This window comes from Pterocles gutturalis, unplaced genomic scaffold (genome assembly GCF_000699245.1).
Source record: "Pterocles gutturalis isolate BGI_N339 unplaced genomic scaffold, ASM69924v1 scaffold34432, whole genome shotgun sequence".
In the NCBI taxonomy this organism is placed as follows: Eukaryota; Metazoa; Chordata; class Aves; order Pterocliformes; family Pteroclidae; genus Pterocles; species Pterocles gutturalis.
The window spans coordinates 36,948-60,237 of NW_010113916.1; the positions used below are offsets into that span (position 1 = coordinate 36,948).

At 37.5% G+C, this 23,290-nt stretch overlaps 2 protein-coding genes across 2 annotated transcripts in view; both read left to right on the plus strand.

Moving 5' to 3' along the window:
- Positions 1-16,113, plus strand: part of LOC104462653 (sentrin-specific protease 6-like) — a 37,961-nt gene extending 21,848 nt beyond the window's left edge. The window contains 12 exon segments of the mRNA XM_010074689.1: positions 2,931-3,333; positions 4,115-4,347; positions 6,671-6,841; positions 7,510-7,552; positions 9,214-9,393; positions 12,448-12,671; positions 13,268-13,374; positions 13,460-13,576; positions 14,390-14,512; positions 14,766-14,858; positions 15,549-15,594; positions 15,596-16,113. Of these exon segments, the coding sequence (XP_010072991.1) occupies positions 2,931-3,333; positions 4,115-4,347; positions 6,671-6,841; positions 7,510-7,552; positions 9,214-9,393; positions 12,448-12,671; positions 13,268-13,374; positions 13,460-13,576; positions 14,390-14,512; positions 14,766-14,858; positions 15,549-15,594; positions 15,596-15,646 (1,791 nt within the window). The 3' untranslated portion in view covers positions 15,647-16,113.
- Positions 15,692-22,234, plus strand: LOC104462654 (sentrin-specific protease 6-like; the record flags this gene model as incomplete). Its single annotated transcript, XM_010074690.1, has 5 exons — positions 15,692-15,982; positions 18,588-18,691; positions 19,595-19,683; positions 21,930-21,998; positions 22,084-22,234. Coding segments are annotated over exons 1-5 (654 nt in total), but the record flags the coding sequence as incomplete, so codon positions are not given.
- Positions 22,235-23,290: the final 1,056 nt, after the last annotated feature.

Here is a 23,290-nt window from a genome sequence, read left to right on the forward strand (position 1 = left end):
ATTTTCTGATTTGAACAAACAGATGCTGCACTGGAAAACAAAAGAATCTGTGTTTAAATTGATTGTCTGCTTGATAAATCAGTAACTGATAGTTTTGGGTTGCCGTCTGTCAAATAGAGGAACTGTATTTCACTCTCTGATAGAATTTTTTTTTTGTGTGTCATGATTTCCTGTACTCATAACAATAAAGATAGAGGTACTCTTACTAAGGTGCTCTCTTTCTCAGTGGACCTAGCACAGGTTTCCTAATGCATTCTCTGGTCTAGATGCAGCCAGCCAGGGTGTTTTGTCTGGAACTTCTGAGTATCGGATGAAATATATTTTGGCAATGCCTATAAGGCGCTCTGTATTTCTTATAATCTTCCCAGGTTACTACAGAAGATTCATAATGCCCACATACAGGTCACACTGTATGACTGTCAAAGCAAAACTTCATATAAGGAGATCTTGGTTAAAAAAAAAAAAAGTAGATCTGTAATTATTATATATAATCAGTTTGTGTTTGCTCCTGTGTGTTAGAAAATGAGTCAGGCTGTATTTCTTTGTTAGGGTGAAACACTTGGTGCTACTCTTAATGCACTTCTATTTAGTTACTTTGACGTTACTTGGAAATCTTAATGGCTACGATTTTCATCTACATATGATATCTGTATAGATATGATCTATAAAAGCTAAGTAATAAAGTAACAGAGCAGTTGAAAACACAAGTCATTACAGTTCTGTGGGTTTTGTTTTAATCATTACATTGATAACTTTTAAAATGTTTGTTTAAGGAAGTAAAATATTCGTTGCTTGTGTCCTATCCAGTAAAAGACAAAAGCAAAAAACAGCCTTCTGGATTGAAATGGTCATTGAAGAAAACAATTTAAAAATAAATGGAATCTTGTTACTACCTTGATCAAACAGTTCTCAGTGGAAAGATCTAAGAAATGTCGTCTCTTAATACACCGTTTCTTCCTTACAAATAAAGTGAATTAGCGTAAGAGGAAGGAGAGCAGGCTGTGGGCTAGATGAACCTTTACTCCTATCCCATAGGACAGTTGTTATTATCCTGTAAGACGAGAGTTTGTGGATATGTCTTCCGGATACAGAACAGATCTTGCTGCAGCTGAATTCACGAGCACAACTGTAGGGGTTTTTTTTTTTTTTCTAATGGGTTAAGAGTTTTATCGTTTATTACAGTAAAGGGATTTAACAGCACGATTTGTGCATTTACTATGAACCATATGCATTTTCATGAGTTGCCAAAGTGTGCAGATGATCGCTGGGAGGTTTGTGGAACCTGTGAACAATTCAGAAGTGTTGGTTGGGGTTTTGTGCCAGAGGAATTACAGACATAACTGGCTGCTTGTCAGGCCAAGCGCAAATGGTTTTCATCTTACTAGACTATAGCAGTTTGCACTTTCTAATTATTAAAAATGTACATAATTTTTAAAGGAAGAAGGATTTTCTGCTTCGTAAGCACTTATAAAAAAATCTGAAAAATAATGTGCTTTGTATCCTGAAACTTTTAAAGCTAGGGCAGAGTATTTGTATAGGACATATGGTATTTGTATTTTGCAGATTTCAAAGCTTATTATGCAAGTTATAAGGCAGACACGTTTAGGTAGCACTCATCTATTTAAGTAGTCATTTATCCTAAAATTGAGTCTAAAACAGAGTATGCCCCTCTTAATTAAACACTGCCGCCCCTATCCTCAAGATGCATGCTCTCAAACCATGGAAAGGAAGTTGGTTTTAAATTTTTGCTGTGTGGTTAAGGTAGAGTGGTGCAGTTATTCTGTACTTAAGCTCCTTCATGTACAATTGGTAGCTTCTATTGAATATTTTAATGTCTGATTGAAATTCTTCTATGTGATTAACAGTATCTCTGTAAAAACTACATCCTGTACCTAAGCACTGGAGCACAACAGTAGTTTTCATGTCACTTGCTATCTTATCCCACCGCTCAGGTTTTAAAGGTCTGATAGATTTTACACACGGGGAGTTTTTTTGCTTCTGTTTCCCTGCATTACGTGTAGCTTTGTTAAATTGCAGAAATTTTGTAAAAATACTGTCTTCCCCTTGTATGACTTTTGCCTTTATATTTGTTTTCACAAATGATTGAGGCTCCCACACCTGAGGAAGTCCTCTTTATTGCATAGGATTGGATTTTGCAATACGTAATTAAGTGGGACCTAGTAGAGATGTGAGAGAAACAAAACACATCTGTCTTCGCAGTGATAGGATATATGTTCCCTTGTAGCTCCTGCTTTCCTCTTGAAAGTTCAGAGAACTCCTTTTCCTCAAGTCCTGTTTTCTCCTCTGAGATACTGGACTCTAGAACAATGTATTTCCTTTTTCTTTTCTCTCCCCCACTCTATCTCTCTCTCTACTTTTTTTCTTTTTTTTTATTTTTCTTTTTTTTCTTTTTTTTTTTCTTGGTATTCTGAAGGGGTGATTTTCCTTCATGCTTTGCCAGGCTTTTAGAAGATATATTGGGAGGACAGATGAACTCCATGACTTGGAGGTGCTTCTAGTCCTCTTTAGCATTGCGCTGTGGATCCTTAGGCTGCTTTATTTTGATCCAGTGAAACCAGTTTTACAGAATTGCTGTAACTGAACCCTCCTGCTGATGGTTGTATGTATCTGAATGGTGTGCAGCCTTTTATGTATGGAAAGAAAAAAGACAAGAAGGAAAACGTAAATTGTCCAACATTAATCGCTTTTTAAAAATTGTCACAAATGACATTTATTCCTCTTAGAATGTTTTTAATTTTCTTAAATGAAAAAATCAAAGTGTATTTTAATGTTTGCTTTCTGTGCTTACTGTAATTGCTAGTGTAGTGTTGTCAGTCTTCGTTCTGAACAGAAATTAAGTGCAGGATTTGGAAATGGTATCTCTGTATTTATACAATTACTGATCTTGTGTGTGTGTGTGTCCCCTCTAGCTTTTGGAACAAATTGATTATTCTACTGATTGCCCAAACTGTGGGAGGGCAAATGAAAATCAGACCAAATGCCGACATTGTGACAGTGCTTCTCTGAAGGATTTGCAAAGAGTCTCCAGACAAACTGTGACATTAAGTGAATCGGTGGGACCTTTATCACGTTCTTCAATACATCAGAATTCAACAGGGCAAAAATCCACAGGTACAGGGTTCAACACAAAGAAGTTTTATAGTTCTGCTGTTGGGAAAAGTCCGACGGATATTCTGCTGAGTAATGAAGTTGTAGGACATTCTGTGTTACGACAGAATGGAAAAGTTGGTCTTATAACTGGGACAAAAAATCCTAAAATTACAGGAAGCTTAAGACAGAGGAGTGCAAGACCATCTGAACTAAATGATCCAAGTAAGTACCTTTTTATGACTATAGCTATAAACTGGAAACAGTAAATATTGTATAATGAACTGTCCTTATAGGTTTACATCACTGATTGATTTTTATGTGGAATTTTTTTTGTGCATATGTTCTTGGGGAGGAGGGACAGACCTTTTTATAATTTAATATATTTTTATAATGCACTTTGTAATTTTAAAAAGGGCATCCTTAGCAGAATTCTGTCATTCATCCTCCCAAAGGAAAAGACAAAGGAAAAGACAGTCTGTGCATCTGAACCCTGTCAACGTTTTCCCATTTATTTAAATTTCATCATTTGTAAAATATTAGTTTTTGTGCTTTCTCTGTGTAAACTCCAATTAATTATTAAGCAGGAAGGAACTGGGATTTGGGAAATGATGTTTCTAGTTCCATGCTCAGTTTACTAGACTGTGTTGCCTTACTGATTTGAACAATTACAGTCATAATTTGTTTTGTCAGTTTTTCTTAAGCTGTATTATTCTCTGTCAGTTCTGGATTGAACCAAGAAATGGATGGCTTCACTTCTGTGTCTAGAGGCAGATTAATGATACCCATTTCTTGTATAGTTATGAGAAATAAAAAGTGAGGGAGAGGGCATCTGTGAGCAGATTCCAAATGAACATTAATAAAAGCATAATGTAATGATAAATGTGGGATTTTTTTTTTTTGGCACTGCAGGACAATTACATAAATTACTTTTAAGCCATTGCTTGAAAAGAAATTTCTGTTACAGGAAAATGTAGTGGTTGAGAATTTACTATTTTCTGTTTAGTTGTTTTGTCTAGTGATGATGATGAGGAGGAGGATAGTGGCAGCACTAGGAGAATGGAAAGCATTTCACCTCGTCCTGCAGATTCAGCCCGCTCCTCCCCAGCTCCTTCTACAGGAAAGGTGGAAGCAGCATTAAAGGAAAACAGTTGTGGAATAGAACAGAGAATAGGTAGTATAACAACAGATACAGAAATTGCAGTCACACTACCAAGAAAAGCAAGAATGAAAGATCAGGTACTATTTAATGCTTTGTTTAAAGAAAACAAAAATCAGTTCATAAATGGAAAATGTAAAGGCTTGTCTTGCATTGTGAGAAGTTGATTATATATTTGATTGCTCTTCTTATTTAGCAGCTCGTCGAGTAGTATCTCAGCTTACATGATACTGGAAACATAAGAAAATGTGTTCATTGTATTTTCACAAGCATTCATAATGACTTGATAATGCTTTTAGCATAGCAGCTTCTGTGCTGAACGTGTACTCTCTGAGAGTGGGCAGGCTGGCTGTGAAACTCCAGGGCTACGTAGCTGGCAGAGGAATGTTAGTACCGGCTGTTACCTGGGCAGACTTTGGATGGGTGAATTTAAAGGTGAAAAGAGACACTGGCAACGACAGTGGCCCTTTGAAATTAAAATACTCTGACAGCTGTCACAATTAATAGCACTTATTTTACGGATTTCATTGTGGGGCTTTTGTTTTTCGGTTGAATACCACTAGATAAGAATTGGATAAACAAAGACAAAAAAATGCACTATGAGCAGACTCCTTAAGTGCTCTCAAAGGGGACAGTTTTCACAGTATGTTAAAACTCAATAGTGAGCCGTCAAGAAGAATAAATTCCCTGTGGCAACTGGGGTTAAATAGTGCTGAGGTAAAACCCTTCTTGTGTCACTTGTCCGGTTTCACTATTATGAGTTAAGTTCAACAGGAGTATCTGATAAGAGTGCAGGTAGAAATCTGAAATCCTTTGTGTTTTCTGAGTTACAGAACGCTAAAGTGATGATAAATAGTTTATTAGAGTTTCAGTTGTTCTGGTGCTATGTGCTAGATTCATTGAAAGCGTTGCATTGTGAAGGCACTGGTGTCTAAGCCTTCTGATACTCTCCCAGATGTTTTCCTTTGGATATCCATGTGGTCCTGTTCACTAGGCTTTCAGAACCAGCTGTAACACTGGAAGTTAACTGTGTATTTTAGACAGGGTAAAACAGCTTGATTTCTGTGAACAAGTGAGCCAGATTTTTTTTTTTTTTGTAAAATGTAACACAGACTTTGCACTGATTCAAGGAAACTACCAAGAATTGAGAGTACCACAGTGTTTTTGGCAGATTCGATAGAACAAGCTTTAAGAAGCTTTGCTCATTTGTTTTTCTCTTAAAATATTCGTTAATTCTTTACTGAAGAGGCCCCTTGAATATAGCACCACTTAGATGTTTACTGTCTTACTGTTTGTGATTTGAGTTTTGAGCTTTTCATAATATTGAGCTAGTACAGCAGACAAAAATAAAAAGCTGTCTTCAAGAGTCCTAGGAAAATATTTTAATGACAGGGGTTTAGAATCTCTGCCTTCTCCACTGTATTTAAATGAAGCATCCAAAAGTGTATGTTGAATTATGGCCAAGATGGGCTGGTGATTAGGGACTGCTTGTCGAGATTTAGTCTGAATAGAAGTATTGAATCCCTTAAAATGCTTTTTTTCTGTGGGAGTTTAATTAGATTTTGTAACCCAAAAGAATGTTTATTAATGGACAGCTTTATGAAACTATATAAATACTAAAGAAAAGACTAGTGTGCAGACAGTCCTTCAGCAAAGTAGAGCAATATAAGCAGTACAACAAATAAATATATTAATGTGATGGCTGTCAACCCGCTTTCATTTTAATAGGTTTTGGTAAGATTGTTCTGTTGGTAAACAGGAGACTTCATTGAGATTGTAGCTTCAGCCAGCATCTATAGACTGTCTTGAACTCCACAGCTTTCTTTCAGCGTTTAGTCTTCTGACCCTGGAATCTGTCCTAAAAGCTGCTTAATAGTTCTGTAGAGTTGCTTTAAGGAATTTTGATTGGGCTTATTTCTTTATTTTTCTGGAAGATTCTACTCCTGCTAGTGTGGTGATTCACTCTACTTCAGTAATAACTTCGTGTTTTCAGTCACCAAAAGCTTGGACTAATAAAAACTGAAAGAAAAAATAAAACCATAAACATTGTGGTGCTTTTACAGCACTAGTGTTTTTATAGAAATAATCAGATAACATGTGTTAAAGATAACCTTGTGTTGCCAGGCTGCACGGTGTTTCAAAATGATGAAACCTAAGTTGGTTTTGGCAATTTTTAGAAGCATTATTTGAGGTTTGGAAATGTTAACAAAATGTCTACAAGGTGTTCCAAAGAGTCCTTTAGGAATTGTCTGCCTTCTGTATATGGCTGAGGTGGATGCTATAGTGAGTAATCCTATTGACCAACAGAAAAGTAGCTGGAAATTGAGTCACTGGTTTGTAACAAGCTTGTTTTGGCAATAAATCTTGGTGAGATTTTCTGAAACCTTGAAAATTACTTTTCAGTTTGGGAACGTTGTGGCTAGCACTCCGGTAAAACGTCGTAAAGTTATTTCTCAAGAGATTGTAACTGAGGCTGTACCTCTAAATTATCAAAATTCCTGTGAAAGTGTCATTCTGAACTGTCGAAGTATACGAATAGGAACGCTACGAAGAATGGTAGTGGAACCTGTGATTGTAAGTAAACCTGTTTTTTGACAAATCTCCTTTAGTTTTTGATGGACATTGTTATTTTCATACAATGTATTGCCTTTGTCTCTGGAACAGTAAGTTTGTCTCTAATTTCTGAGGCTGTTATTCCTAAAGAATCCCCACGTATGATCACATACAGTCTAGTTCTGGTGTTTAATAGAAACGTCATGCCTGCAGAGTCCTTGAACCCTGTTCACTTGGTTGGGGGGGGTTACGGGTTAGCATGCATTTCTTCAGAAAATTGAAGGTCACACTAAGTGAAAAATGGATATTGATAGGTGGGAGGAGGAAACATGCCTGCAGGTGAATAATTTACTTCTATAGAAGAACAAGATTTTTTTGTTAACCTTCTAAGTTACATGGAGCTGTTCAAGGAGACGTTGAACGTAGGTTGTGTGCAGTAAGCCAGATCCAATGTGTACGTCTTTCTGGGGTTAACCATAGACATTGTATAGTAAAGAATATACTTGCTTCCTTGAGGTGTGCTGAAATTTACACTATGTTTTATTTTAAAATTACATTTTACATTTTGATTTTAAAATTTTAGTTACTCAAGTAGTTAATTCAAATATGTTTACTAACAGTTAAAAGGCATTAAGTCAGTTTTGGTGTGGAGGAGTGGTGAAATCTTGTTGTTGTGTTGTCTCCCACAGTTTTGCCTGGATTATATCAAAATACGCCTAGAAAGTCAAGAAGGTGAGTACATCTTTCATTTTATGTTAATACATATAAATACACACATTCGAAGGAGTTAGCAGTTTGTGGTGTGCATGCAACTGTGTCATTAGTTCTTCCCCTTCATCCTAGTTGAAAAGCTGTAGGTATTCTGGGGATGATTGGCAAAGGTGGTTGTGAAAATTATTGACAAAAACAATAGGCAAGAGTAACTTCCTGTAACATGTTACCTCTAACACGATATTAGTTCTTTTATTGTAGATGCAGAAGTAGAGGGTTAAAACCACACAGGTGTCTTAGACCTTTTCTGTCTATATATCCCTTTAAAATCTTTTATTCTCTAGCCTATATGTTGCATATTTCATGTCACTGAAAGAAATACAGTGACATAGTTTAGGAGATGGTGAGCTCGCAACTATTGTTCTAGTTCCTTTGTTTTCCTTTGTAGGGTTTTGCTTTGGGCCTGAAAAGAAGCTTTGCCTCCTTTTGTTAATCTTAAGTTTCCATGAACATGCAGTCCTATGGAATTTTGCCTTTTGCTATTTGTAAAAGAGAACTATTGTATTTTGTCCTTATTGTATGGAAAAAGGTGTCTCACAGCCTGTAAAGATAGCGAAGCCTTTGCTCAGTCGAGTATTTGTGTTGCATCTAAAATTTAGACGCATAAAAAATAAAAGTTTTCATGTGTTAAATGAATTTTTAAAAAAACCCCAAACAGTGAAAAGTTTAGTAAAATTTGTGGAAAATGTCTATTAAGTTTTAGTCAAAAGAGCTGCATTGTGAAATTTTTTCCCTGCAGTCTCTCGTCCCTTTTATGGGGAAAGGAGGAGGAGACAGACTTCATATATTGATTTTTATTTATTAGAACGACTTTATGTTAGCTCCGTTTCTCCTCCTGTCCCGTCTGTGTTTTGTCCCCTATGTAAGGAGGTAGCTTTTCTGGTGGAGGCTGCCATCGAGCATGTTGTACAGTGGTGGAAGCTGCCACTAACTAAAGCTTTCAGTGACTACCATTAACTCTTTTAATGATCTAGAAAGAATTGCTGGCGTTGAGCTTTCGCATTTCTTCACCAAATTAGAAGAACTTTGACTACATATATTTTTCCTTCCATTTTTATAATTCAATGAAACTCATAAAATACTCAACCTTGGCACCAGTGGCATCAGATGCAGTGTTAAAAATTTACCATGCTGTTGACATTTCTCTTTGGTAGTAAACTGAGAGCAGTACCTTATTTTCCTCAGGCAATCAGATCATTTCTCTGCATGTGTTTATTCTCCTCTTCATTTAAAAGTTATTTTCCATAAGGGAACTTGGTCTAAGATAAATCTACAAAGAAAGTTTTACAAACCTGCTGTAAAATGTGTCGTAGCAGTAGTTGCAAATCTACATCAGCAGTGGAAATGCTGTATTTTCTGTGGAATTAAAAATAGATTAAAGTTGGTGAGAAGAAAAGAGTTTGTTTCTGATTACTTTCCTGAAAGCTGACACTGGAGTTCAGTTCATCTTTTAAGATATTAACAGACTTCACTTCCTGGATATGTGTTAATTTTCAACTTTCAAAAACGTTCTTAAAAGTTACTGAGCACATACTGATCTCTTCTTGAAATCAAGGGGAAGTTGTGAAGGAAACCTATGCGCTTTTACTGTCATTTAATAGAGTGTCATTATTTTCTTCTAGAATCAGAAAGCGATATCCAAGAGATTAACCTGAAAACTTCAGAACTTACCAAATGTGAATGGTGTAGCGTCCGAAAATTACCAGTAGTTTTCCTACAAACAGTACCATCGACCTGTAGCAGCCTGAGAGAGCAGCTGAAAATGAGTAAAGATAACGTCTGGTACGAATGTAGAGGAGACAGTAAGTAAACCAATTTCAGTGTACTGATCCACTTTAAACTGTGTCTAGGGTTTTGGGTCTAGACTGAGGGCACTGAAGAATAAAGCTGGCATCGCTGGTTGGGGCAGGTGGGGTGTTTTTCTGAAAAACCAGCTCGGCAAAGCAGTACTCTGCTCTTTGTCTGGACACATGCTAGTTACAACATGCAGTCAGTTTAGTATAACTGCTTTCAGTGGTGTTTGTACTGAATGAAAGCAAATTGATTTGTTTACTTTTTGTATGTGGGCCTTCACATTTCTGTGACAGCCTTTGCTATGCTGCTTTCTGTGCTGTTTTGCTTACAGGCCATAGCTGCAGCAGAAGCTGTTGTGTGGATGGGCTTGGGGATTTTCCCATATGCTTGTAGTGATGTTGTAATGTAGACAAATATCTGCTTAGAAAACAAGTGGATTGTCTTCATGTATATTAAAATTAAACTTAATTTTAACATCGTTTTCCTCAAGGGTCTAGCATCTTCATATGCACCCTATTTTTTAAACTAGCAGAGAGTCCTTTTCCCCTGAAACTGGCTTTTCATTAGGTTAAGTTTTGTGGTTATTTGTATTTGTACTCCCTTTCATAGATACATGATGCATTCAAATGGAGGAAGCATGCTTTCAAAGATCTCAAAATTGTGTGCTTCCAACACATAATGGTGTTATAGTAACCTCATCCACTTCTATAAAAAGTATGAGCTGTAGGGAGTATTGCAATTACAAAAGTAATTGGAGAGCATGCGGGGGAGGTAGAGGCAATCCTGGGAGCAGGCATTAGACCACAGGCGAACGCAAATGTTCACAGATGAAAAAAGGAAAAGCTTCCTGAGCGGTCCGGGTAAGAAATCCTTCCCTTAGCTTGTGTCTCAGCCTTTCCCCCCCCAGCTTTTCTCTCTGAGGCTGTGGCTCTGAGCTAGTTTTCCAGCCAGCTGTTTTATTGTACTGCATGCCTGGGAGTACTTTGTGATAACACAGTTGCTCTTGGCTTTGTGAGCAATGAAATTCCTTTAAGCCTGAATCCATAGCCATGAAGCAGCTGTGTGTAGATGCCCAGTTCCCAAAATGGGAACACCCAAAACCCCGTTACACACCTAAATTCTGTGTGCAGTGAATTGGGAAATACACTGCTGAGAGATTATTTTTCACAGCAGTTAACATGCCAGGTTCAAAATAACCAAAACTCTTTTCTTGCAGAAAAACAGGTCCCTGCAGCTCTGACTTAGCCAGCTACGTGAGGCTGGGATTTGCAGCCTGAATCCTGTTCCTCTGTCTGACTGCTTAAATAACTCCTCTTAGTGCAACTTGCTGCATTTCTGTTTTTCACATGATGTGAGCGGGTGGTATTTGTACAATAGCTGATTGAACCGACTCACATTCTCCAACTTCTGGTAAACATGTCGGCTGACCTGTTGAAGTTAAGCCACTGTACCAAAAGAAATGCAGGATTCCCTAGGGCTAGCCTGTAGCCTGGAAGAACGCCTGACGGTATTCTCTGTGCACAATGCTGACCGGGGCAGAGAGGTTTGGGTTTGTTGATGTTACAGGGCCTGAGAGCAGGCAGGGCTTTGCTGTTCTGTGTGGTGAGATCCCTTTACCTCTGTGAGATGAAGATTCTGGTTGCCGTGACATTTGAAATTCCTATCCTCGTTCAGATGCATACTTTAGAAATGAAAACTGGTTGCCAGTGGATTGGAGTTCCTTAAGAGATTTCTGTTTCTATGGTAACAGAAATCTGATCAGAGAAAAATAACTGTGTCTTTCTTTTGTGAAATTGCCATCACAGGTTTTTGTACTTACCTACCCAACAGTACGTGCCTAGAATCAGGAAGAGTAGTTCTCTCAGAACTTCGTGGTTCTAATATGGGGTGTACAGTTTGTATCCACTTTTTAAAAAATCCTCATGTTTATTTTCCCATTTAAGTCTGGAAACAGTCATCTCAAAGATGGGCTTTTTCCCCCCTCGGTATTCTATTCAGTTTAGTTTCTAAACGGTGGTTTAAGTTTTGCATCCTACTTGCTAGCTACCCTAAGCTGAAGTAGGGTATTTTCCAGCCTGTCACTGTTCCCTGATAACCTCTGTTGTCTGCAGGAGCTGACACGTAGATGTCAGTGCTGTGTATCCATGAAAAGTGATTCTTACAGACTGTTCTAGCTAAAAGGCTGAGGACCGCTGAGTTTATATGCTGGGATGACCTTAATATGTAAAGTTTTCAAAAAGCAGTAGTGTTTTATAGTGTAGTCTTCTAGGATCAGGACAGACCATGAACCTACCTGAATCACAGGGTCTCATATACTGTTTTTTGTTGAATTTAGTGTATGTTGTCTTTGTTCTCACTTTCTTTGCCCTTACCCTTTTGCAATCGCTTCTGTTTGAAAGCAGAAAACCAGATTGAAATATTTTAAAGTAAAATACCATGTAGATGTTGAAGGGGTTGAACAGATGAAAGCCATTTTTATAATAAACGTTGAGACCACAAAAGCCCATTTACATTCTTCATACAATTCTCTTTTTCTAATAAATTTCCACAGATGAGTGTAACTTGATTGATTTTTTTTTTTTTTTTTTTTTTGAGAGAGCTGCTCCAGACTTCTTAGTGTTGACCTGGGAGAAATTAGGGCATGGTGTTTCCCTGTAGAGAGACAAAATTATGCTGAATACGTAATTTCTGGAATTTTGTTGAAGCAATAGGATAGGAACTGTAACAACAATAGAAAGTATTGATTACAGAGTCTTACAGTCAGTAAGCAGAGAAGCTGTTATTTCAAAGTGTTTTGGCTTTGCATTCAGTGTCTTTTGAAAATTTTATCAGCTGTAATAATTAACATTTCCAGATGAAGGCAGAAGTTGAATGTGCTCTTTTTCCAAATATAGGTAGAAGGGTTTGGTAGTTAATCCTTCTGGCTGTCTGCATACATTACTGCTTGTATGTATTGCCAGCAGTGCCTATGTGTGTTGGCCCACGAGTCTTTGAAATCTGGTTATAATTGCAACGTAGTTTATATTTTCAAAATTGCTCATTTTCTGTCTGCTTTTTTGTAGGTCAAGAAGAACAGTACATCATTCTGATTTTTGAAACTGGCCTTGATCCTCATGCAAACTCAATATTTGAAAAAATAATTACTGACATTGGTATTAGAAATAATATTTCTGACTTCTTTGTGAAAATTTCATTTGAAGAAGCCAATGGCAGGCTTGTTGCGTTTACTAAGTGCTTGGAAGACAATTCCAAAGGAAGCCCATCTCACAGAGAAAAAATTAAAAATGTAATTATGTTTTTCTTTTATAACAAAGTCCTTTTATTGTTTGGGTTACAAATACACTAACGACAGTGTGCTAGTCACTAGGTGAAAAAAAGTCCCAGCTGCTGGCTTTTATATGGCGATTCCCAGGCTGGTCCATGCTGGGTTATGAAACTGCGGGAAATGGTCTGTGCATTCACAGGACTTTTTAGTGTGTTTCGCTTGATCGTAGGGTTGTACAGTGGTTCACAAGTAATGTTGTCATTTAAAAATTATTGAGGGATGAGAAATTTGTACTAAAATTAGACATCTGTTTCCAAATTAATCTACTGGTAAGATTATAATATTTCAAACAAGAAATTAAGTTGTGGTCTTGTAGTTACAGCTAATGCTTTCTCTAAACAAAACTACCTCTTAAAGGGTTTGAAAGCTTTGTGGCTCTTCAAGAAGTGCATACAGACCTAAGTGTAGTGAATGAACTAGGAAAGGAAAAGAAACCCAAACTTGAAGTCCTTCTCAAAAACAATGGATATTACACTGCAGAACTTCACAAAGCTTTGTTACCTTTTTGGTGAATTTGAACACAGTATGCAAATTAATATTGACTTTATTATTTTAAGGTTGCTTCTGAGACCAAAATGCAGCCGCGAAATAAACAGTTACCATATTTTGATGATGATGAAGAAATCGGAGAACCACATACAGTATTTATAGGTCCTATAGAAAAGTAAGATATTGATCTTTTGCCTGTAACAATTCTCTTGAGTTTTTTGGCATTTCGTGTTTGTTATTGAATATATTTATCTTTTCAGATTGATAGTTTACCCACCTCCTCCAGCTAAAGGTGGTATTTCTGTGACCAATGAAGACCTCCATTGTCTAAATGAAGGAGAATTTTTAAACGATGTTATTATTGATTTTTATTTAAAGTAAGTTTTATATCAAATCATTTTTTAATCATATTTTACATTGAAACTTGAAAAGTTCTGACATGAAAGATTCACGGGTCAGTTGATAACCTTGGTCTCCAACTATGCGTAGCTCTAATTTTGAAGGTGGTTCTGTATCTTTGAAAGAAATTTTCATTCCTCTCCTGTTTAACAGTGTCATTGTTCTCACTGGGAAAAAAAGTTTCTTTAAAATTTCTTAGAATCTTTAACTGCAAGGGGGGGAAAAAAGCCTTTTTAAGTTCAATTTTTTTTTTCCAGAATAATTGTGTTTCCTGGAATTTAATTTGGTTTGATTAACATAATACATAAATTAATTTTTTTCTATCACAGATGTTAAAGTGTATTAAATTGTTAGCTGCTGCTTTGTTTATGCTACCCATAAGGTGTGTGTGTATAATTTTCAGTCCATTAAATATTTTAGAGGTGAAAAGAAAAGAAGTGCATCATTCTGGGGAGTGTTCAGAGATTTAGTGGCTCAGTTATAAAATTTATGTCTTTCCTAAATAGGTCATTATGTAACAAACTAATGGAAAATTTGTTTTCCTGCCATGATATAAAAATAAATACGAGAGCAGCAGAGCAACTTCTTGATTGAGCAGAGCACTTGGAATATTGACACACAGATTTTGCATTAATTAATTCCTGTGGTTAGTTAGCTCTAATAGTCTTACAGCTATTTTGTGAGAGGCTGCAACAGTTTGGTGGGGAGACAGCACTGTTTGCAGTCCTTTTACTCTGGTGATGAATACTTTGACGTAACACTTCCATGATTTTTTTTTTTTAACTAATCAGGTATTTGGTACTTGAAAAACTGAAAAAAGAAGATGCTGATAGAATACATGTGTTCAGTTCATTCTTCTATAAACGCCTTAATCAAAGAGAAAGAAGAAATATTTATGAAACTTCAAACCTTTCGTAAGTGTTGATAAGTCAGTTTAACTAAGAACTAAGTACAGCGAAGACTGCAAGAAGAGATGCTTTACAGAGATAAAGTCCTTACAGAAAATATCATGCTACCAGCTGTACTCTAGGAAGTATCCAGACCTTTAACAAGTATAGAATACACCTTGTAAATCTTGAGAAGCTGTTAAGGTGAAAATATCTGGAGAAGTAGTCTTTCCGTTAAAATGAACCACTCTAAAAATCATGTGTTGGTTTCCTCTTGCAGAATACAACAAAAAAGACATGGACGAGTGAAAACGTGGACAAGGCATGTTGACATTTTTGAAAAAGATTTCATTTTTGTTCCCCTTAATGAAGCGTAAGTAAACACACCTTTTTCTCACATTTGGTAAAGGCTTAAGCTTCATAATTATAAAATTGAAAGTTAAATTACAGTGTGAATTGAAGTTAAAAGTTAAGAGACTAAACCATTTTTTCCAGGTGATAAAAACAAAACAGTAAGGTGAGGCCTTTAAATGCATTGTTGTAGTATAAGAAGTGTCAGACAATATAAAGACTGAGCAGAAATTAACTTTTCTGAGTACTTTTTCTAGGTTTTACCTGGTTCTCTGGAGTTCTTTCTTCTAAGCCGTTGTCATTAATAACTTTTGGATTTACCTTTTTTAGTCTTTTTCTTCTAGTGAGATCTGTTTGGTATAGATGAAATCATACTTTAGTTACAATAAACCTATATTGGAAGAAAATGCAACTGAAAATCTCTACTGCCAGCACCTGTTTTCAACTAACGGCATCATATTAATGAATTTGTTGGTGACTACTTGCATGAAGTGATCTTACCTTTGGAGAAGACTCTGAAGGCTTGAGTAAAACCTGCTCAGAAAAGTGAACGGCTGTTACAATCTATCTTTGATAACTAGAGGGGGCAGGCTTTGGTTTTTCATTGTGTGTATATTGTGCACGCAGTCAATATTTTGTTTTTTACCAACTTCAGGTTTAACTGTGAGCATTAATGTAATTGCTAGATTTAAATGTGTTTTTTCCTTTTCAGTGCCCACTGGTTTTTGGCTGTCATCTGTTTTCCTGGTTTAGAAAAACCCAAACATGAACCAAATCCCCACTATCATGAAAACGCCGCAACACAGATAAAATCCTCCTCTTCAGATGGAGAGAGTAACACACCATCTCCTTTGCCAAATGAACTAGATGCACAGAACTCGCCTTCCAAGTCCACAGCAAAGAAGATGTTGACCAAAAAGTATAATACAGCTTTAAATGACTCAAACACTGAAACAGAGGACAGTGAGTCTTTATGTTGTAGAAGAAGTCCTTGCAGGGGAAAAAGTGCTTTCAAAAAACTACATCAAATAGACACTGATGTGGAAGAGCCTAACACTGTGGAATCGGCGTGCCATAAACTAGACCATAGGACTCTGGACGAAAACGGCATACAGGGTGAATTCACAACTGCTAGCCAGTCTATGGGTATGTAATTGTAAAAATATGCCAATTTTAATTAACAATTTGGAGGATTCACATCTGTTACTACTTGTGCAACTGTGCAAACTTCATACTTTGAAAGTTTAGTATGAGTCTGAAGTTCGAGTGCTTGCAATGTAAGTAATTTCTAGCCATGGCGTATAAAATGGTTCTGTGGCTGTTGACATAACTCTTAGGACAAAGGGCTAGAAGTAAAACCCTGTTTTCCTAAATCAGTTGGATTTTTCAGCTGTGTGGCCTTTTTCACGTGAAATAATTTTGTAGGTATCACTTTGCATCACTTAAGACTGTAGTTGTTAAGGAAAGAATAGTAATTAACCACGGATCTTCATAATGCATGTGCATGGGAGAACTGAAATGAGAGTGTGTGAGCAACCTTCATTCCAGTGTCCTCTAGCATTGGAGATTGTGCTTCAGCACTGTTGAATTCTTTTAATAGCCTGATAGGAGCTATGTAAAAACAGTAGGCAGAAAATAATTTTTAAAATTCTTTCACGTGACCTTGGTGTTAGATTTAGAGAGGCTTTCTTCCTGCTGTGGAAGCTGGTTTCAGTGATCTGGAACAGGGTTTGTACCAAAGTGAGCAAAGGAGCTGGCGTACTTTTAAAGGCAGATGAAGGAATTAGGAGAAGATTGTTTTCTCTGCTCACTGCAAGGTTTGGATCCCCTTGAGGTGTAGAGTACAAAACAGCTGGTCGTGCAAAAACTTTGGCTTTAGTCACTGCTAGTATTCCCACGGACTTAATTCACACAGTGAGGAACTGCAGAGCTTATATGACACGATCTGAAAAGGTTATCAATCATATGGTCTAATCCGTATCCTGCAGGCTATTGCAACTTTAATATCTTTGTGGTATAAACACTCCTGCTCTCTATTTGAAATGTATTAATTTGTGTTAACCATTGTCACTTCTCCTAGAAGGGCTTGGTGGAGCAGCTGGGGGTGTGTGTAGAGCTGCTCTGGTTTGAGCTGATTTTTCATTTTATGTGTGATTGTTACTGTTTATGATATTGCTGCAGTATGATATGGTCTGGTCTCTTGGATGCTGCCGTGTTACTTGTCTGTAATTAGTTGGAATGTCCTGTATGACATATTTTTGCTAGAATTGCGTTTTTTTAATGGGTGCATTGTGTTGGTGGCTGATGGTCGTTCTGTTACTAGAACACTCAGGCTCTTGCTCAGCCATTGCAGATGGATGCACCCTTTCCTTAACGCAGATGTTCTTATGGTCACAGTCCTGGTTTAAGGGTGAGATTCCATTTTAAATTGACACTGGGCATATGTTTAGGCAGCTAAATTTAGACACCCTGTGTATCTAAACTCCTTTTTAACCAGAGGGAAGATAGGGATGTAGGCCTTGGGTTTTCTGCCCAGCCCTCAGCTGTTGCTGCAGAACGGTGTGGGTCTTGACTTTGCCAAATCCGTACATGTCCTGGATATCCTGGGGTATCTCAAAAGATAGCAGCTGCTGCTTTGATGGTATAATGAGTGAAACCAAGAAACCACCTCGTCCTGACCTAAAGCAGACACAGAGGAGCTGTTCAGTTGAGGATCTCTGCTCAGTGAGACCCTGGGCGCGTACATGGGAGCTTAAACTCAGATGTCTTGATCTCCAGCTAGGTCATGGTGTTGGGCTTGTAAATCAGTAGGAGCAGATACCTAAATCACTGTGAAGAAATAATCCAAAATACATGGATTGTTTAAGTACTTAACTAATCCTCTTTTTATTGCTCAATTCTTGTATGAGATGTGATTCTTCTTGATAACAATTTTTATTTTTTAGGAAACTGTCAGACATAAATCACATTAGTATATGGCCTACTTCTTGTGCTGAGGTCTTTTCAAAGATACTGAGTAAGACTAATTCCCACATTTGTCCCTGTGGAACTCCACTAGTAACCCTTTCCCAAAGTGTCACTTCAGCTTCTCTGTTGAAGTATTCTCAAATGCAGGTCTCTGTTTTTTTTCCATTAGCTAGTTCATTGCCCTAGTTACTGTTCTTATAGAAATCCTGTTTTTTTTTTTTTTTTAATAAGTAATACATCCTCCAGTGACACCATAACCAACGCTTCTATTTTTGTGATTGTTTAGATGTATTATATAGCCCTTTTCTAGGAAAAGTTTTCTTATTTCAGGTCACTATATCGTTTATATAAGGTCTTTTTTTTTTTTTTTAGAAGATTTCAGGTTTTGCTGGCATGAGTTACTAATTTTTCACTTATTTCCACATAGTTTTATTTTTTTTCCCTTAAAAATCTGTTCTGAAGTCTTGCATGGTTGTTTAGTAAGACTTAGTGAGCCTGTAGCTGTCTGTTCCTGCTTCTTTCACAGGTATAGCTATAACATTCATAAGTCTAGGTCTCTAGAATTTTTTTAGGTATTTCACAGAATAAGGAACAGTTTCTGCTGTGTTACTTGGAAGAAACTTTCCACTTTTGTTCATATGCATGAATAAAATATTACATGTCAGCTGTATTACAGTTACTGTGAGCGATCCTGAGGAAATCTGAGGTATTTAAAAGTACTTTGGTCTTCAGTGATAACCTAGTACTTGATGTTTAAATATACTACTGTCTGTGATTGATACAGATGGATTGCACAAAATCAGGCTAAACTATAGTGAAGACTCAGCTGATGGCAGTAAACTAAATGAAGATGAGCTTATAGATTTTTCTGAAGACCAAGATAACCAGGTAAAGAATTTAGCAATTTTATTTGGGAAATGCAAACTGTTGTATCTTGAATGGGCAGCTGGAAAGCTGTGTGCACACTGTAGATGTGTGTTGTCTGAAGCTAGGATCTGGTGTGTTAGTGAAGTGTACATAATTCTCACAAAAATTGCACAAATCACACTGGTGTGAGGGTTCCCATTTTTTGAAAGCATCTCTTAACATCTGTGGTAGTAATAGCGAACTCAGTAGGAAGGTAAGGAACTATGGATCAAGGGGATACTTTTAGATACAGTAGCTTAGTGCTTCTGTTCCTAAAACTTCTGTATCCTTCAGGGCGATCAATATCAAAATCAGGTCAAAGGATATTCCCGGGTTCATGTCATGACTCTTTTTGCAACCCGTTATATATAATATCGTGGCGGTGTAATTTCCCTTGCCCCAAGAACCAAGTTGGTGCATTCTGAAGCAAAGATCAAATTTTACTGCTGAGTTCATTGCAGCTTTTGTCTCATTTCATCTAGAAGAAGATAACATACGTGAAACTGCCAGGCAAGTTTCTAGTAATCATTAGCAAGGGAAGGTATTCGTAGTTTGGGTTATAACCAGATAATGGGGATGCAGCCCTTCTAAGCCAGCAGTGCTTTGAAAATACCAGTTGCAGCTTTTTTCTAGTTTCAGTGGTCGTTAAGTAAATAGGACCATTCACTCCCTGTCGTTCCAGTGCGGATTTGAGAATTCATAGGACTAAAAATTGGTAATGTAGACTTTACAAACGATGAATAGTTTCAGATTAAAGCTACCACCTATTTATTAAACTTGTTATTGGTCTTGAATAAAAATGGTAAGTATACCAATAATTTCTTTTGCATCTGTTTGAAAAACAATATTAGCTTTTAAACACCTCTAAACATGTTGGTTTTGTAGGAAGACAGTAGTGATGATGGTGGCCTTGTAGATGATAACTGTAGTTCAGAAATGGGACAGTGGCACCTGAAGCCTACTATCTGCAAACAGTAAGTATTAAAACAGTTAAAACAGAGATTTCATGAAAGTTTATGAAATTTAAAAGACAATAATTATGGGAAATAGTAATACAATCACTTCTAGTCTTCAATCACTTTAATCAGCATGTTAATAGTGTTTGAGAGAGGATGTTATACTTTGTAGTATCTTCAGTGAGCAGAAAATTTAGTGAATGAAACTGCTAGTGGAAAGAAGAGCTTTCTGGGTTTCTGTGAAGCTTGTGTGCTGCTTCAGGCAAGGGAAGATTGTTTCTTCAAATAAGGCAGTTCTTTGATATCTTGCACTTAGATTCCTACAAAAAGAAGGCGAAGAAGCATGTTCAAATGTATCCTTCTATATTAAAAAGCAGATTAATGTCTTTAAATGGAAATAATTAACTTAATATTAAAGAAGACCTTTGTCACAACTCCAGTTAGTACAGGAAAATGGGAATAATTTTTAACTTCCCCCATTTCTTACCTAAATGTGTTCTAGCGGTTTCTCTTTATTTTCTCTCTCTGTTCTTAGTATCCCCCCCTCTCTGTTCTTAGTATTATTCTTTTTTCTCTTAATAAGAGTGTTCCACAGTACTAAATTGAGTTATGGGGTTTTTTTGTTTACTTTTTTACCTGTTTTGGATTTGAAAACTCTTTAAAATATATTTTTTGACATTTGAAATACAGAAATTATTTCTTACTAATCATTGACTGCAATTACTTGCATGTTGGTGTGACAGAAGTGCATGATTCCAAATCCAAAAATGCTGTTACTCGTATTGCCTTGACAATTTCCTTTGTATTTTTTCACAATTTATTTATCCATTTTTATATTTTCTTCTTTGTGAATATAACAGTTACTAGAAAGGTCAAGGCTTTCACAGTACATTCTTATGGTACAGAAGAAATTATATGTTTATACATGTTATGGAATGTGTACGAGTTATTCTTCATACATTTTTGTGAAGGGGTAAAAATCCATCTGTGAGTTTTAAGAATATTTATGAGCTGCTGATGAGAGCCTGGCTAAATTTGTCCCATTCTGCTGATGGATTATCTGTACATAATACCGTCCACCAGACAATATTTTCATCCAAATATGAAATTTCATAAGATCTTTGACACTGAAGTATCAAAAGTCATTAAAAGCACTTAAATGCTTTACTGTTAGTGTGTTTTAAAATTACTTATATATGAAAGAGAAAATGACCTTGAAAAGGCTTTCACTTCTCCCCCCCCCGCAATGTACTGGATTGTGCATTTTTAACGAGCATTGGCTATAGAAATAGTAACTTCTGTTTATCAGAAATTAAAACCAGTACAAATAAAAGCAAACATTATTCAAATGATTATATGCTTATGCCTAAACAATTGCAGACATGTAAATTAATTTATCAATGCACACAAACCCATCCATACATGCAGATGGTTTGAATTTATTAGTGTGCACTTTCTGTAAAAGACACTGCGTCTGAGCACACGTATGGTTAGAAAAGAGAAAGCAGAGCTTTGCAAAGAGTAATCTGCATCCTGTTCATTCCTCCAAATGCATCTTGCATCTCGTGCTGAGATTCCGAACTCTGGTCTGAGTCAGCTTTGAGGTACAGATCAGCAGTTGTATGTGAGGCAGCTGATAACTATTGTTTGTTTAGAGCTGCTGCCAGGTAGTGTCCTCCAGGTCAAGCGATCGGAGGTAAGAATCTGGAGCATTCAAGAGGGTGTTCAGGCAGACTTGGGTCTCCAGAAGATGTTTGTTTATGGAGACGTTCTTTTTCTCAAGTCTCTTAAACAGAGCACGTGTGTGTTGTGTGGGTAACTGTTGGGTAGATTTCAGATTCCTTAGCTGGAATCACTTCTTGAACGTACCTGGTGTTGTCTGTCCTGTCTGTCCTCCAGCTGCTGCTCCGGGAGGATGTTTGTGGTTCTGTGCCTTTCTAGTCCCAGATGCCTCCTGTATCTGAAGGAGCAGCAGACACCTGACAGGGGGTTAAGCAGCTAGTTTTTGCCTGTAACAAACTCTTTCGATCTGACAGCGCTGTGTTTTCTAGGTGCATGCCTAAGTGTGCTTAGTTTCTGGTTAAATCTAAAGAGAACTTTGCATTCAGCTCTCCTGGCTACGGGATTATAGCAGCCTTGGCAAAGCTCTCTAGCATCGATCTAGCTTTGTTCAAGGCCAACCCGCAGACTGTTCTATAGCTAGCTGTGTAAGGCTCCAGACAGCTGGGAAATGCTGTGTGCTTACCAATGGTGCTCTCTCCTAGGCCCTGCATTTTGCTCATGGACTCGCTGAGAGGCCCCTCCCGCTCAAACGTGGTGAAAACACTAAGGGAGTAAGTGTCGTATCTGGGTTTGGGGGGTTTTACCAAACTTCTTCAAGGAAAAAGAAGTTTTAACTTGCATGGTCTTCTGTCATAGATACTTAGAGGTGGAATGGGAAGTCAGGAAAGGCAACAAAAGAAGCTTTTCCAAAGATGTCATGAAAGGTTCCAACCCCAAAGTGCCACAACAGAACAACTTCAGTGATTGTGGAGTGTACGTATTGCAGTATGTAGAGAGCTTTTTTGAGGTATGTATACCTGTTTGTGTCGTTTCATTTTTTTGGTCTCCTGCAGCAATCAAATATGAGCTGTGAGAATTATTACAATTATTAAGGGCTCCTAATGTAGCTTTTATACCTGCTTGTTATTAGGCATTGTAAACTAATTTATACATTAACATACATAATAATGAATAATTTTTGGAATATGTTTAATTATTCTTTGTAGTTGTGTGTGTATATATATATATATATATAAGAAATTGTAAGTCATGGAGTTTTATGAGAAAAGATTCTGAGAAAATTTGTTAAGAAAATACATTCAGAGTCTTCCTTGTGTGTTCTTATAGGGCGTACCCTTTAAAATTATCCAGTAAAATCTCAAGTTCAAAATCTAAAGGTGCAGTACAAAGCACAAGAGCTTAGAACCATCCTCAAGCACTTCCTCTTTGGTACCCGGGGGATATGGGGAACAACCCAGTGTTACTGATCTTGGCTCCTTCCTTCTTGCAAATGGGTTGCAGCAGGCTGAATGCCTTGTCCTGCCTGGTCTCGCAGAGAGCAGCAGCTTTGCCTGCCTGGGACGGGGCTGCACACCGCTGTGTGAGACAGCAAACCACAGGGTGTGCTCAGAAACAGCGCTGGTGGGAACGGGAGCCCCGCGCCGGCTGCGCTGCACTTTACTGTCTGACCATCAGTGAACTGGTAATTGCTGCAGCTGCTGATGTGGCTGAAAAATTGCAGTCTCACTGTTTTCAGCAGCTGCACAAACCGAATAGGCACTGTGTGGAAAGGGGTGTTTAACGTTATGTTTATGGACCATTTAGTCCCATTTTTTTCTTTTTTGTTTGTTTATTTCAAATATCTCACTATTAAAAGGAGTTAAAGTCACGCCGTGTACTGTTTGAAGCCACAGCTGGTTTCACAGGGGAGGTGGTGTACAAAGGAGCGTATCCCAGTAGCCCCCCCCACACCCTCCCCCCCCACCCCCTGCCTGTTCAGCCTCGCCCTCCGGCCCACGGGGGCCAGCTCGGGCCAGCTCTGCCCTGCAGATGCTTGCCCCCCGCTTCCCCTGGGCGCTTTGGG